The sequence below is a fragment of the Chlorocebus sabaeus genome, chromosome 16, assembly GCF_047675955.1.
Source record: "Chlorocebus sabaeus isolate Y175 chromosome 16, mChlSab1.0.hap1, whole genome shotgun sequence".
Classification (NCBI taxonomy): domain Eukaryota; kingdom Metazoa; phylum Chordata; class Mammalia; order Primates; family Cercopithecidae; genus Chlorocebus; species Chlorocebus sabaeus.
In genome coordinates, this window is record NC_132919.1 from 62,895,607 (window position 1) to 62,912,310 (window position 16,704).

A 16,704-nucleotide genomic window follows, 5' to 3' on the forward strand; every position below is an offset into this window, starting at 1 on the left:
GTCAGCTCTAACCATGCTGTAGGCTTCCAGAGACCCAATATACAAAAGGGAGAATACAGAGAATGCTCCTAGTGTACAGTATTCTCTGTACTCCTAGAATACAGAGAATACAGAATCTACCTCCTAGAAAATAGTTAATAGCTCATTGCCCACGTACTTCCATAGCTGCCTATTTGTTCTTAAATCCATTCTCTTTTTCAATTACTTACCAAGCTTGTTTACTTAGGGAAGGGGATGTCTCAAGTCTTGCCAAGCAGAGATATTAAATTAGATTTTTCAGTTCTTCCAGGCCTCTACCCCCAAATAATCCTGTTAATGAACCCACAACTCCTCTGGCTTTCCTTGCTGGGGCAAGCTTGAGCCCCATGAAGCTGTGCCAGTCTCAACTCTGTCTTGTAGCTAGCACTGCCATTCTCATAGTGAAAGGCTGTTAGCCTCTGCCAGCACCATTCCACCCTTGAATAAACAACCTTTTCAGCTAGCCAAAATGCTTAGTTTCTTTCAACTAGGATTCTGCAATTTGAATCTGTAATCCAATTAGACATTTCTTAACCAAACTTGGCAACTCTTCACTATTTAAATTAGGTTTTGATCTTTCATTCCTCTCTCTTCCTAAGCATGGACTTTCTGGCAGAAGAACTGGTAATGAAGAAAACTGTTTCATTCTGTCTCAGGCCAAGGCTAACAAAAACTATGATAATAATAATAAATGTGTAACTCTGTGAATTATAAAGTCCTATGTTAAATAATAATTAATATCACCAGGCTCCTTTCATTATATTAGGCTATAAATACCTCTCCCCCACATCTTCCCCGCACTGCCTCTTACCCCGTCTTTCCTAGAGATGCATTTGCTGAGACTTTGGCTTTTTCTGCTTTCAGAATTTTGCTGAAGAATATCCCTCTTGGTCAGAAGTGAAACATCTGCTACGCTTCCCAGGACAGGCCATTCTATAACCTTGACTTCATTAAGAGGAAAAGCTATCTTAGCATTTTATTTCCCCTTTTGCCCATATTAACATAAAACTTTGAGCTTCAATTTCTAAACAGCCATACTAGTTCCACATCTTCACATTCTTCCTAAAACAGAATCTTAGATAGGATTCCCATTATTAGCTTATCACAATGTATAGAAACTCATGACGTGTGTAAGGAATGAACATACTAATGAATCTCTACACATCTCCAAGCATATACATAATTTCTTGCCCAATAAATCAACAGTCCCTTACACAGTACCTAAACTTGTGCTGTCCAATACAATAGCCACCAGCCACAAGTGGCTGTCTAAATTAATTAAAATTATATAAAATTTAAAATTTAGTTCCTTAGTTGCTCAACAGACACATGTGGCCAGTGGCTACAATACCACATTGGACAGCACAGATATAAAACATGTCTGTCATCACAGAAAGTTTACTGGACAGCACTGATTGAGGCTGCTTATCAATAATACTGTTGTGAGAAATGGTGACTAGAAGCACTGAACACAGGTCACCGGTAACCAATACTTTTTACAAACAACTTGTTCGGGAAGTGAATTCCGCTGTTGCAGCATGAATAGCAGACTTAAAAGTACATTTTGGCTTTAACAGGTAATCTGGATCCTTACCAAAAATTTCTTTTTCTCACTGGCCCCTGCACATGAGCTTGTTGTTACTGTGGGGCTGTTCAGAAGGGCTGAGCTGCTGCTGTTGTGTTTTTTCTTTAAAAACAAAAACACTGAGGTTAATAATTTGTTTCCTTCGTGCAACATAAGTTTGACAACATTGAAGTAAATCATGGATCCAAAGATCTAGTACCTCTTGTTAAGATTACTTCCTGGCCAGGCGCGGTGGCTCACGCCTGTAATCCCAGCACTTTGGGAGGCCGAGATGGGCGGATCACTAGGTCAGGAGATCGAGACCATCCCGGCTAACATGGTGAAACCCCGTCTCTACTAAAAAATACAAAAAACTAGCCAGGCGAGGTGTCGGGCGCCTGTAGTCCCAGGTACTCGGGAGGCTGAGGCAGGAGAATGGCGTGAACCCGGGAGGTGGAGCTTGCAGTGAGCTAAGATCCGGCCACTGCACTCCAGCCTGGGCGACAGAGCCAGACTCCGTCTAAAAAAAAAAAAAAAGATTACTTCCTAACAAATAGTCAATCCTTTTTACAGTCTTCTGCCTTCATAACCACTGACTTCACTCTAACAGTGCAGCAGCAGGCACAGCAAAAGATCAAGACTTCCCTCATCACAGCTTTTAGGCTCTAAGCAGAAGGAGTCCTAAAAAGGAATCCTCCTTCAAGGAACTATCAGTGACCATTCCACCCCTCCTTTTCCCAGCCTGGACCTTTTGGGCCTTCCAATTCAAGAAAGCTTCCCCGGCCGGGCGCGGTGGCTCAAGCCTGTAATCCCAGCACTTTGGGAGGCCGAGACGGGCGGATCACAAGGTCAGGAGATCGAGACCATCCTGGCTATCACGGTGAAACCCCGTCTCTACTAAAAATACAAAAAAAAAATTAGCCGGGCACGGTGGCGGGCGCCTGTAGTCCCAGCTACTCGGGAGGCTGAGGCGGGAGAATGGCGTGAACCCGGGAGGCGGAGCTTGCAGTGAGCTGAGATCCGGCCACTGCACTCCAGCCTGGGCGACAGAGCGAGACTCCGTCTCAAAAAAAAAAAAAAAAAAAAAAAAGAAAGCTTCCCCTTTTTACCCACTAACTGATACTCATGCCAATAGTCCAGTGTGGAGAAAGATCAGCTAACTGGAGCAATGTTACCAAGCACACTCTACATAGGAAGACAGGAAGGAAAGTGAGGTCATTAGGCTCAAGCATGGGGGAGGGGACTCACTTCTGGTAAAATGCTCCTTCCAAAAGTGGCTTTGAATACAAATGAGTTATAGCAAGGGAGAACTCAAACAGTCAGACAGAATAACATCTGAAAACAGTGTAAGAATGGGCCCTTATCTGTTTATATACCTCCAGTACTGTAAGGTAACAACAACAAAAGCAGTTTTTTAAACTAATCCTTCTGTTTTAACATGAAACAAAAGGACTCCTCTTCCCTTGGGGTCCCTAGGATTCCTAAAGGCAGGAAATACTCTGGAAGGCTCTATCTAGCAGACCACAGACAGGAAAAGTTCTAGGGCCTTATACTATCTCTAGGAACCAATTCTGAAGAATTGGTAAACAAGATGCAAATGAGAAGAAAAGTGGTTAGCTGATAAACAGAACCACAGGGGAGAATGCCATAGACAAATTTTCATCAAACATGCCCAATATAGCTGACGTAGCATTAGATACCGACTAGGAAGGAAAGCTCCCCATCATTCACTCCTCTCTGCAGGCCAAAGTACCCAGGAAACAGGTAAGTGGCACTACAGGTGAGAAGAAGATTCTCAATGACACACAAGTTTAAATGTTAAGAAAAATAGGCAACGTTTTCCTAAGGAAGCATACAACTCTCAATAAAACAGGCACTATCAACTACCTGGGTTAATAAGGTAAAACAAACAGTAATAACAAAATCACTCATTATTGCCTTTAGAATATACTATGTGACATTTTAATTAATAAATTTACCTTCTTAATTATATTTTACATAAGCTAATACCAAATTAATTAGTTTTTCCTAATTATATACTGTAAGGTAGCTAAAAACCTTCTGACCTAGGGATCATGAATCTGAATTAAATATTTGCTAAATATCACTAAAGGGGAAAAACGTGTATGAATACTGTCCCCATAACAGATGAAATGCTTACAGAAGGCTTTAAGATTCCAAATCACAGATCCATAACTGCATGGCTTTTTTTTTTTTTTTTTTTTTTGAGACAGAGTTTTGCTCTCTTGTCCAGGCTGGAGTGCAGTGGCACCATCTCGGCTCACTGCAGCCTTTGCCTCCCAGGTTCAAGCAATTCTCCTGTCTCAGCCTCCTGATTAGCTGGGCCTACAGGCATGCACCACCACACCTGGCTAATTTTGTATTTTTAGTAGAGATGGGGTTTCACCATGTTGGCCAGGCTGGTCTCAAACTCTTGACCTCAGGTGATCTGCCTGCCTCGGCCTCCCAATATCACTTACCATTTAACCATACCTAGTTGGTATGTATTACTTCCCATTTAACAGACTGTGAAAGGAAGGGGTCAAAAGTATTCAACCCTGGTAATGTAGTCTCCTTGGCTTTTCATATATTTCCCATTTGAAAACCCCTCCCCAACAAATCTCATTTAGCTCTGCCAGGGTCACACACACCTGCCTATTTGAGTGACCTGTGTCTTTGTTCTTCATGGTCTCATATCCAGGCATCCGGTGACGTCGGTTCATCTGGAGGGCCACCAGATCGTTCATGATTGAGTTCAATGCCTCCTGTTCGTCTGCAATGAAAGAGAGCACATGGACTAAGATACTTAAATACAGACCAGCAAAGTTCTTTCACAAACTACATGACTAATACTCAGGGAGCTCTGCCCAGGCAAAATGACAGACCCTGTAACTACAATCAGATGCAGCCCAAAAGGTCAGACTATGGCAATTTGAATTTTAATGGATTTTTTTTTCTTTGAGACAGTCTTGCTCTGTCACTCAGGCTGGAGTGCAGTGGCGTGATCACAGCTCACTGCAGCCTCGAACTCTAGGGCTTAAGCGACCTTCCCACATCAGCCTCCCGAGTAGCTGGGAACACAGGCATGGGCCACCATGCCTGGATAATTTTTTAATTTTTTGTAGAGACGGGGTCTCCCCATGTTGCCCAGGCTGGTCTCCAACTCCTGGACTTCAGTGATCCTCTTGTCTTGGCCTCCCAAAGTGCTAAGATTACAGGTGTGAGCCACCATGCCTGACCTTTAATGGTTTCTTAATAGCCCTCCAATCAGATTTCCTACGGCAATATTTACCAATTAATTGCAGGGAAGGGACATGCTCAAACAGAGCAGTTTGTCCAGTGCCAGAGACACTTAACCAGGAAAAACAGATGAAAAGTTGAAGTGAAGAACAACACAGTACAATGTAATATGGTATTGAACGAAAAGACAAATCCATAGAGAGCGGATTATGGCACAGTGTCAGTCCCAGACTTATTCTTAAAGCATCATAAGGAGGAGAGTACATTTTAAAAGGTACCAAATAAGGGCCTCAGGTAACTGTTCTGAACAGAAGTTGTTTTACAAGCCTAGCATCTGAATGCCACCACCACCACCAACCCCCACCAACTCTTTACAAGTTTATAGGCCTTCTACTTCCCATAGGGAAGTCAAAGGGTAGTTCTATTGTTTTTCCTCCCTAAGCTGACCAAGCAATGCATTGTCTCCACCTTACTGCCATTACTTTTAATCCCCTTTTCTTGAAATAGCATGGAGTACTAGAGTTCTCATACATTCAAAACAAATGGCCAAAACTCAGAACACAAACCAGCCCAAGTCTATGTTGTACAAATTTTTCCCAGGTCCTTTAAGATATATTTGCCCATTCAAATAGCATTTGGAGATTGAAAATGAATAAATCTGTTGATTGGGAAGGGAACATGAGGGATGAGTCGTTAACACTTGCTTTGGTGAAAACTGACTCATTTGGGGACTTGGGGCACACCTTAAAAGAAGCAAATACAAAATATTCCACCCAAAGAGAGTGCTCATCTTCTACCCTTTATCACTGCCCCTTGGAAATATTCTAATACCCTGTGGAAAGAAATGAACAGCGTGAAATGTAGGAAGTAAAACTGCTCCAGTCTCTTCTTCCACTAATGATTGAGTGACTGACTGACTGAAACAGGGTTTTGCTCTGTTGCCCAGGCTAGAGTATAGTGGTGCAATCACAGCTCACTACAGCCTCCTCCACCCCCCAGGCTCAAACAATCCTCCACCTCAGCCTCCAGAGTAGCTGGGACTACAGGTGCACACCACCATGCCCTGCTAATTTTTGTATTTTTTATTGAGAGAGGGTTTCACCATGTTGCCCAGGCTGATTTCAAACACCTGAGCTCAAGCGATCCTCCCTCCTTAGCCTCCCAAAATGCTGGGATTACAGTCATAAGCCACCGTGCCTGGCCCTTCCCCTTATTTGCCTCTCCCCTCTTCCTAGACCAAATCTGCTCTAGTGCCCTATATGCCCTCTGACGAGGTGCAGAAAAGGACAAAGTTGCCTATAAAGAGGCTTTTGCTTGTTCAGGACAGTAAAATTAGATTTAAAACTTGCAGGAAAATACCAGGAGCCTAACTTCCCATATGATTCCACTTCAAAACATATACAAAAGTATGTATGAGAGTGACATAGTTGTAATATCGAAAGCATGCAGTAAAGCGGATAATGAATGAGGAGAAAGTGGGTATCTACAAAAAGACATCTGTCAAAATTAACACATATAAATCCCATCAATTATTTTACACCTTCTATAATTTCCCTATAGTTTCCTTAAAGAAGGGAACTTGGCTGGACAGGGTGGCTCATGCCTGTAATCCCAGCACTTTGGGAGGCCGAGGCAGGCAGACTGCTTGAGCCCATGAGTTCGAGACCAGACTGGGGCAACATGGCAAAACTCCGTTCTACAAAAATACAAAAAATTAGCTGGGCATGGTGGTGCACGCTGTAGGCTCAGCTACTTGAGAGGCGTAGGTGGAAGGATCACTTGAGCCCAGGAGGTTGAGGCTGCAGTGAGCCATGATCATGCCACTGTACTCCAGCCTGGGCAACAGTGAGACCATATCTCAAAAACAAAAAGGGAACTTGGTTTTTTGTTTTGATTTTTATCCTCACAACCAAACCTTAAAAACTAGAGCATAACATCTAAGCTAGGAAGATTGGTTTATATAATAATATGTATAAGTTTATATATTAAATGGCTTATATATTATTAAATATGTAAAAACAATGTAAGCAGGATTATGATGAGGTTTAAGTGTTTTCTGAGGAGCATCCAACAATACTCCTAAAAGCGGAATGCACAGAGTTATCAGTAACAACATTAACCACCCTAAGAATTGAGAATTTTCAGTTCTTTCAACTCAGATACTGAACGAAGATGGATGTGAATACACATACAGGCACACACATACACACACCACTTTTCAAGTCAGATCCACAAGTAGGACTGGAGAAATAATTTCTAATTCTGTATAAGATGATGTTATTATAAGAGCTGGTTTATCAGGTTGACAAATTCTGTTTCCAGGAAGCTAACCAATTCCTGGCATTACTTAATGAATAAACTTGTTTGGTAGTTCCAGAGCTGAGAACACAGTAGAGGCACAGTTTGGCACTGTCATCTGAAATCTGGGACAACTGACACAAGTGAATCAGGGTTATAGAATCTAATTTTGTGTCAAAGTCAAATACATTCCTAGAAGTAGACAGGTTCTTCAACTGGTACTTCAGAGGACATGGATAAAGACAGGAAGTAAATCAAGTGGCTCTTTTAGGCATTTCTTCCTGGATTGAGGTTTTGTTTTTGTTTTTGTTTTTGTTTTCCTTCTAAAAAGCAACATCACTATGCACACTTGGCTGCCACAAGCCAGTTATCTCTGTGGTATGGACTGAGACTAACGGAATTATCAGCACTCCTTCAATGTGGCATTCCTTAAAAACACACAACTTTTAAAAACAAATAACAGGCTGGGCGCAGTGGCTTAAGCCTGTAATTCTAGCACTTTGGGAGGCCGAGATAGGCGGATCACTTGAGGTCAGGAGTTCGAAACCAGCCTGGCCATAATGGTGAAACCCTGTCTCTACTAAAAATACAAAAAAAAATTAGCTGGGTGTGGTGGCGTGCCCCTGTAATCCCAGCTACTTGGGAGGCTGAGGCACGAGAATTGCCTGAACACGGGAGGCAGAGGTTGGTGTGAGCTGAGATGGCACCACTGCACTCCACCATGGTGACAGAGTGAGACTCCATCTCAAAAAAAACAACAAATAACAACTTTCTTAGACTGAAGCAGTTAGGAATATGAACTTCAGAGTCAGAAAAATTTGGTAAGGAGGACCTGAGCAAACCATTTATTCTCTCCAAACCTCAATTTCCTCATCTGGGAGATAAAGCTTTCATAAAGCTGCTGTGAGAGTTAAAAGCAAAAGAAAACCTATGAATTATTTCTTGTGGTACCTAACACTTAGTAATGCTTAAAAAAAAAAAAAAAAAAAGCTGGCTATTATTATCATCAATGAGAAAAGGTCAATGGAAAAAGACTGGAGGCCATTTAATCTACCCTAATACTTAATTTTATTACTGAACTTTTATAAATCATTAACAACCATTTACTGAATACTTATCTTGTATTATACATTAGGAAGTTTTAAAAGATATTTCAAGGTGTTCAAACTCTAGGGATAAAAAGATAAACAACACACAAATACAAAGTTGTATCAAAAAAAGAATTGGCAAGGTCCAGTGGCTCACGCCCGTAATCCCAGCACTTTGGGAGGTCGAGGCAGGCGGATCACCTGAGGTTGGGGGTTCGAGACCAGCCTGACCAACATGGAGAAACTCTGTCTCTATCAAAAATACAAAATTAGCTGGGTATGGTGGCACATGCCTGTAATCCCAGCTACATGGCAGGCTGAGGCAGTAGAACCGCTTCAAGCTGGGAGGCAGAGGTTGCAGTGAACCAAGATTGGGCCATTGCACTCCAGCCTGGAGCAACAAGAGCGAAACTCCATCTCAAAAAAAAAACATAGAATTACACAATATATAAACCAGAGTATATAAACACGAATGTATAAAAATATATATTTTTAAATATGAGTAGCAAGAGGTTATATGGATGATTTTATATAGCTGTTAACAGACTAAAGATTCTTTAAGAAAAGCAAGCTGGCCGGGCATGGTGGCTCACACCTGTAATCTCAGCACTTTGGGAGGCCAAGGCAGGCAGAGCACCTGAGGTCAAGAGTTCAAGACCAGCCTGGCCAACGTGGTAAAACCTCCTCTCTACTAAAAATACAAAAATTAGCCAAATGTGGTGGTGGACACCTGTAATCCCAGCTACTTAGGAGACTGAGGCAGGAGAATCGCTTGAACCCAGGAGGCAGAGGTTGCAGTGAGCTGAGATTGAGCAACTGCACTCCAGCCTGGGCGACGAGAGTGAGACTCCATCTTGAAAAAAAAAAAAAGAAAAGCAAGCTGTTCTAGCTATGTCAGAGAGTTCATGAAATGAACCGAGAGAAAGGACATGAAGAATAAGCAATCAAGGGATAGAGGGGAAGAAAAGAAGGTCAGAGACTGATCCTCAGTGACTAATACTAATCAAATAGAATGAGAAGAGGGGAAGCTGAAAAGGAAGACTTTAAGAGGACTGAAGAAAATAGGCCGGCCAAGGTGGCTCATGCCTGTAATCCCAGCACTTTGGGTGGCCAAGGCAGGCAGATCGCCTGAGGTCTGGAGTTCAAGACCAGCCTGGCCAACATGCTGAAACACCATCTCTACTAAAAATACAAAAATTAGCTGGGCACGGTGGTACACGCCTATAATCCCAGCTACTGTGGAGGCTAAGGCATGAGAATTGCTTGAACCTGGGAGGCGGAGGTTGCAGTGAGCCAAGACTACATCAACACATTCCAGCCTGGGCGATGGAGTGAGATTCCGTCTCAAAAAAAAAAAAAAGGATTGAAGAAAAAGAGAGTGACAGGCCAGGCGCATTGGCTCACACCTGTAAGAACAACATTCTAGGAGGCCAAGGCAGGAGTATCACTTCAACCCATGAGTTTGAGACCAGCTTGGGCAACATGGCAAAACCCCATCTCTACAAAAAATACAAAAAAATTAGTCATGGCCGGGCACAATGGCTCACGCCTGTAATCCCAACACTTCGGGAGGCCGAGGCGGGTGGATCACCTGCAGTCAGGAGTTTCAGACTAGCCTTGCCAACATGGTGAAACGCTGTCTCTACTAAAAATACAAAATTAGCCAGGCGTGGTGGCGGGCGCCTGTAATCTTTGCTACTAGGGAGGCTGAGGTAGGAGAATAGCTTGAACCTGGGAGGCGGGGGTTGCAGTGAACTGAGATCGTGCCACTGCACTCAAGCCTGGGCAACAGGGCAAAACTTCATCTCAAAAAAAAAAAAAAAAAAAAATGTATTTTTGAACTTTACATGTGAAAAAGTTGAGGTAGGGTAATAGTGTGCTTATAACTTTGAAAAGATTTCCTGAGAGTGGGAGTGGTCTGACACACTTAGAAGCTACCAGGAAGAAGCACAAGGAGAAAGAGGTTAATTTTAAAGATTAAGAGGTTAAGAATCTAGGAAGAGGGGAAGTGTTCATGGAAATAGAAAAGGATCTATGAAACAAAGATTAGAGTTCAGGCTTAAAAAGTGGAAGCTCTTATGCAGTTTTAAGTAGCCAGTATTCATAATTCCCCAGTGGCATGTAGTTTTTCTTCTCCTGGTACCTCGACCTGTGGTATGGAGGCTTCGAGGCAACATACTCCTCTCTTTAGCTCCAGCAGGAAGCCCCTCTTCCAGACTGAGCTATTACTTGTATCTCAAAGCAGGGTCTTAAAGCACTTTCCATTTGTGAGTTCCCTTGGCTAACAACTCAGAAAAGTTGCCAGAAGCACCACATTCTCTAATAAACACTGTTATCCCGTATGATGTCTGTTTACTATGCCACACACTCTCTCTCTTTTCCATGTATACGATTCCCAAAATAATGTTTTAAACTTTGTTTTCATTTAACTGATGTTATTTCTTCATCTTGACAATGTTCTACCCAGTTCCACCAGATCGTCTGATCGCACTGCTCACTCAGGAGAGCCAGTGCTTCAGTGTCCCTGAGTCAGATTTTACTTTCTCTTCATGACATTCCACATACTTCCACTGCCTCCACCCTGTCCATGCCCAGGCAAACACCATTTTACAATGAGTATATGCAATAAGGCCCGACCCTCAATTCACAAGAAACTTTTCTCCTTCAAGAAATGGTTGAACCTTTGCTAAATCTCAAAGTCAAATGCTGGCGTTTTTCTGTTCTTAGATATAATAGGCATTCAATACTAATTGATGGTTCAAATTCTTAAAACACATATTACAAAGTAAGCCATTTCTTCCTCATAAGAATCAATATATATCACCACTACATTTTAATGTTTAATGAAATTAACCCAAAAGACTGGAGACTATAGAATTATATATGTCAACACCAAAACGACAGCATTGATCTCTCTCCTGTATCTCTTTACACGATTTTGCACTTATTTGTTTACATGTTTCTGCTTCACCTTACCTAACTGTAACTTCTCGAGGACAGGATAACACAGGTACAGGGCTTAATACTATATCTGGCACATAGGAGGCATTCGACAAATGGGCAAAGAATAAATTAACAGCTTCCATAGAACCAGAAAAACCTCATCTTATCTCTGTGTATTCCCCTAAGTAATGCTCAGTTGGACAGATATTTACTTTTTACAGATGCCTAAAATTCAGCTATTTTTTGTTTGTTTTTTGTTTTAGAGACAGGGTCTCTCACTCTTGTTGCCTGGGCTGGAGTGCAGTGACATGATCATGGTTCACTGCAGCCTCAACCTCTCAGGCTCAGATGATTCTCCCACCTCGGTCTCCTGGGTAGCTGGGACTATAGGGGCTTGCCACTACGCCCAGTTAAGTTTGTGTATTTTTAGTAGAGACAGGGTTTCACCATGTTGTCCAGGCTGGTCTGGAACTCCTGGGCTCAAGCGATCCACCAGCCTCAGCTTCCCAAAGTGCTGGGATTATAGATGTAAGCCACCATGACCAACCTAAAATTCAGTTTTAAAATCCAATTGTCCTTTTTTAAAATATCAGAAATCTAGCCATGTTGATTTATTAAACTGTGATTCAAATTTCAATCAAAACAGCTGCTAACTCTTCAGAGTCTACATAGGTGGTCAGATTCTAGCCAAACTGAATTGAGACTATTCTAACAGGGAGCTCCCAACAGCCTTGGTACCCTAGACAAGGTGTCTGTAAGTCACAGTAATTCTGACTTCAAACCAGAACCAGACCATCTGTAATCCTGTACTCCATTCACTATAATTTCCTGTAACACTTCCAAGTTGTTACACATTTTTCAGTGATACATCCCACTAAGTTTCAGACTGCATTTATAAAAAGACCATATAAACAATCTCAGGTATTATGAACAGTATTTGCCACTATAATTACTAAATCTGGAAATGAATTCTGGAGTGACCAAGAAAAAACAACCAGTCAATCCCAATTTTTTATAGCCACATAGTATCAAGGCCAAAAAAAAATTTCCTATTATTTACAGAGATAAATAATTTCCACTAGAAATTTACTGGGGCTAACAGACAATATAAAATCTGACCTGTTTTTATTAACCCAAGTTGTGAAACAGGCTTCAGTCTTGGGCTTAGAACAGCTCAGGAAAATATGACTCTTACTTAACCAAAGAACCTGCAGGGCAGACTCAAGTTTTAGTCCTTTCTTCATGAGGCTGAAGTTTAATAAGAATAACTAAAATACTAAGAAGTCTGTGTTTCTCTCTTATAAATCCTTTGAGTTTATGTAGAACTACAGCAACCAAAAGCAAACTAACTAAACTGGGAATTTGAATTTTCATCACCAAAATGGAACCTAGTATTTAAGAGAAAGACTGTGTGTGAATGTATCTGTGTATATATATCCTCATTGAGCTCTACAGAAAGCAAATTGAAGAGCCAGGTGTCAAGAAGAATTCAATATTAGCTCTAACAGTGTATCAAGGTCATCTACTCTCCCCTCACAAAAAAGATGGAGAGAACTGTATGGGGGAAAGTGAAGAAAGCTAGGGCAGTGGTTCTTAAACTAACTTGGCTAATATACTGCAGCCACCAGGCAAGTTAATTCCTCTTGCATGTTCCTTTCACATGTGTCTTCATGTAAAACTGACAGGGGGACAACTGACGTGCAGACAAATGAGAAGATCCTGAGGTCCTGGCCCTTCTTTCTTTCAGGCTCTAGACCCAGCCTATATAGTTTCCTTCCTCCCCATCACTGGTCTCCATGTACTCACACACTTATAAACTTTTTGAAAATGTCTTGAAATGTGAAAACAGGTTCATATCTATTTTCATGTTAGATAATGAGATGTAGTCAACACATGTGGGCACTCTAACTGGTGTAGCAGTCAAGAAAGTAGGAAGTGGATGGTCTACACACCCTTAAGTATTTCACACTCTCCTTTGGGACTAACATCTGCCCCAGGACAAGAAAAAAGACTTGTAAGAAAGTCACAATATAGGCTCATAAATCAAATGGAAGATTTATTCAAAATCTATAATACAAGATAAATGTTTGAATCCTGGGGTAGACAAGAATTGTGTGTCTCATCTATAAAAAAATTCAATAAATATTTCTTCAATTATATATTTAAATAGCAGGCCTTACTGGGTTCCTTTTATGTCCACTCTCACAACAGACCTTCCCCCAGAAGAGCACGCACTTCTGAAGGAAAGCATGGGAAGGAAAAAGTAAGCCCAGCAAATGAACAAACCCTTCTCATACTGGTATGAGGGATAGCATGAACTAGAGCGAGGCAATTCATTCAAAGCCAGGGTGTAGAGATGGGTCACAAAACAGTATCTGGCGATTTTGACATGGCATACAGTTAACCTCCTACAAAAAGGACTTGACCTTGCTATAGGGCAAGGCAAACATTAAGGCTCCCTCTTCACACAGGGCACGTCACAGAAGCAACGGAAGGTTTTGCAAACGATCCTCTCACTTTAGTTTACCCTTTTAATATTATTTAGGGCAATACCAAATATTTTGCAAAACTTGTGACAACAGTATCACAACACCTGTCTGCACAGGAGAAGTAAAGAACGTTTAAAATGTTATTTCTTAGTCTAGTCCAGTAGTGATTTGCTAAATTACCAAAAAGGATATGGAATATAATTCAACTCAAATGCTAAGTGCGGAAGACATTAAAAGCTTTCCTTAGATTACATCTTCACAGTAGAAACTGAAAATACTGACAAAAAAGAAATGATTTCAGAGAAATTCTTTTGTGTAGCAAATGTTTCTTTGAAAAGTTACATAATTTCAGGGATACCGCAAGAAAAAAATAATGGATGTAAAACCCTGCAACAGGATTTTTCAAAAAGTAGGATGTGAATTCTAACTGGCAGCATCCGACCAATTCCTGACCCCCAGCAATCTGCGTGCAGCACACATTTGTCAACCGCGCGCTAGATCACAGATTCCAGTTTAATCGCCTCCCAGCCAAGCCCCGCACGCCCTCCCCCCTGCGCTGGGGCGCGCACAGGGCTGGAGAGCAAGCCCCGGGAACTCTCACAGGCCGGCCTGTGTGAGCAAAGGGAAGGAAATGACACAGGCAGGAAAAAAAAGCAAATCAAGGAAAAGACACAACAGCAGCTGGGCCTGCTGCAGCCTCCAGCCCGGGCCCCACACTGCGCTCTCGCTCCCCCGCCCTCGGGCTCGCGGTCCGGCTCATTCGAGCCAGGCTGCCCTGCGGAGCACGGGCCCTCGGTCCCACCGCCGCTTCCCCGGGATGCGCCCGTCGCGCCGCCCGGAAGGAGGGCTGCCGAGAGGGCTCTGCCGGCCGAACCGCCCCGCGGACCCAGAACCCCCGCCCGGGCCGCGGCGTGCGAGTCCGGCGGGCGGGCAGGCGGGCTGCCGGCGGTCCGCAGCCCCGGGCCGGGCAGGCTGTCCATGCCTGTCAGGCGGCGGCCCAGGGTCCTCCTCCCTCAGCCCGGGGCGGGGCGTCGCGAAGCAGCGCGGGCACAGGCCGGGGCGGTGGCGACACTTACCCATGGTGGCGATGGCGGCGGCGGCGGCTCGCGTCCGTGAGTGTCACCTCCGCAGCCGGGGCTGCATGCCGGGGGCCCGGGCGGCGGGGACGGCAGCGGGCCTGGCTCCGCGCGGGGGGCGCGGGCTGCGCTCTGGGCCCCCGCCGCCTCCCCAGGCTCCGGCTCCGGCTCCGCCCGCGGCCGGGCGCTGTGGCATCGGCAGGGTGGCCCGCTACATCCCGGGCGCTCCTGGGCTCGGCCCAGCCCGGCCTCGGCGGCGCCGCTCGGCCCGCCCGCCCGCCAGTCCCTCAGACCCGCAGTCGCTCCGTCCGGCCACCGTTCTCCACCTCAGGAACGCTCCGAAAAACAAACTGCTGGTCGCGCAGCTCGCCCCACTGTCTGTCACTCACGCCGGCGCCCACCAATCCCAGGCAGCCGCTGGGCCGTCGCACCACCCCTACCCACCTCATCAGCCAATAACAAGAAGGAAGTCGGCTGCCCCGCCGTCCCCCCCAACTCTCTCCCAACACCCTAACTCTCAGCGGCCAGCTAATCATCAGCACCACACGATGAACCAATCCCGCCTACTCTCACAGGATGCCAATGGGCGAAGCCAAGGCGGTTTCCGAGGGCTGTCCAGCGCCTGCCAATCATCGGGACAGCGCCCGGCTCCTTGCGCTGCTAGCCAATCACGTAGAGGTCTCTAAGCCCCCGCCTCTGCGCATCCCTCTCTGGCGCTGTCTCCCCTTCTTGGGAGAGACTGGGAGGTCTTGGTTGCTCCAATCACAGCTCCGGCGCGAGGCTCCGCCCATATTCCCACCTCCCGTCAGTCAGCGAACGCTCGGCGGGCGCGCGGGCTGGCGCAGTTCCCCGCCGGCTATTTTGGGGCTGGGGTGAGGAGTGGGCGGCTGGAGGGGGCCCTCAGGCCTTCCCCCTCCGAGTTCTTGGAGGCCCCAGCGATCTGGGTGGTTCCAGAGGCTGGTGTCCTGCTCCTCCCCGTGCCCAGCACGGGGCGCGTAGCGAGTGGGGAGGGTCTGGCCTGAGCACTTCCCGGCGCGCGGCCACCTCTGCAGCCCCATCCCCCGGCTGGTCCTCCGGTCCCGACGCTGCTCTTGCCCCGGGCAGGGTCGGCCGCGCCCAACCCCGCTTTCCCTGAGTCTCACACCTCCAGCGCCACACCCTCCAGTCTAGGTTCCTCAGACACCCGAGGCTGGGGTAGTGCTGGCATGTGGGTCCCTGGAAATCTGAGTTCCGCCAGAGGTTCTTTCAGAAAATAACTTTTTTCTTATAAAAGCAATACAAGCTTTTTGTAGGAAAATTGAAAAATGCAGAAAAGTATGAAAAAGAAAAGCTCCCACCCCAGAGATAATCTGTTTCCCACCCAGATAGGCGTTTAACAAAAATGCCTTTGTATTGTTTTGTAGTATGCTTACATTTTATTCTGTTTTCCCGTGCCACCAAATATCGTTCCAAAACAATTGTACTGATTGCATGATGTTTCAAAATTAAAGGGACCATAGTTAATTTCCCCGACCTTTTCATTGTTCAACATTTTAATACACCCAGATCTTCAGATTCCAAGTCCACCACAATTAATGTGGGCTCCTTTCTCTGGCCTCTGTTCCAGTGTAATATGTCAGGCTCCAAAATAACCTTCCTCAGATATCATTGTCCACTGTCCACTAAGAACATTGAGTGGGCTTTGCCTTGAGTGTCAGATCCCTTAAGAATTACCTTGGGCTCTCCCCTATTTCTTTTCTTTTTCTTTTTAACTTATTATTATTTTTATTTATTTTTTGAGACGAAATCTCGCTCTGTCGCCCAGGCTGGAGTGTAGTGGCGCGATCTCGGCTCACTGCAAGCTCCGCCTCCCGGGTTCATACCATTCTCCTGCCTCAGCCTCTCAAGTAGCTGGGATTAACAGGTGTGCGCCACCATGCCGTGCTAATTTTTGAATTTTTAGTAGAGAAGGGGTTTCACCATGTTGCCCAGGCTGGTCTCAAACTCCA

General features: G+C 44.7%; 1 protein-coding gene across 5 annotated transcripts in view; it reads right to left on the reverse strand.

Annotated features, from left to right (window-relative positions):
• The window catches only part of MAP3K3 (mitogen-activated protein kinase kinase kinase 3), a 73,772-nt gene extending 58,708 nt beyond the window's left edge, over nucleotides 1-15,064 (reverse strand). For 2 of the 5 annotated variants that reach the window (XM_037993602.2, XM_008012156.3), the window contains exons 1-3: nucleotides 14,717-15,064; nucleotides 4,234-4,355; nucleotides 1,613-1,705 (exon numbers count right to left, since the gene is read on the reverse strand). In XM_037993602.2, the coding sequence (XP_037849530.1) occupies nucleotides 1,613-1,705; nucleotides 4,234-4,355; nucleotides 14,717-14,720 (219 nt within the window). In that variant the 5' untranslated portion in view covers nucleotides 14,721-15,064. Of the gene's footprint in view, nucleotides 1-1,612; nucleotides 1,706-4,233; nucleotides 4,356-14,716 lie in introns of those variants that run through there. The other 3 variants (XM_037993604.2, XM_037993603.2, XM_037993605.1) reach the window with 2 other exon arrangements.
• Nucleotides 15,065-16,704: the final 1,640 nt, after the last annotated feature.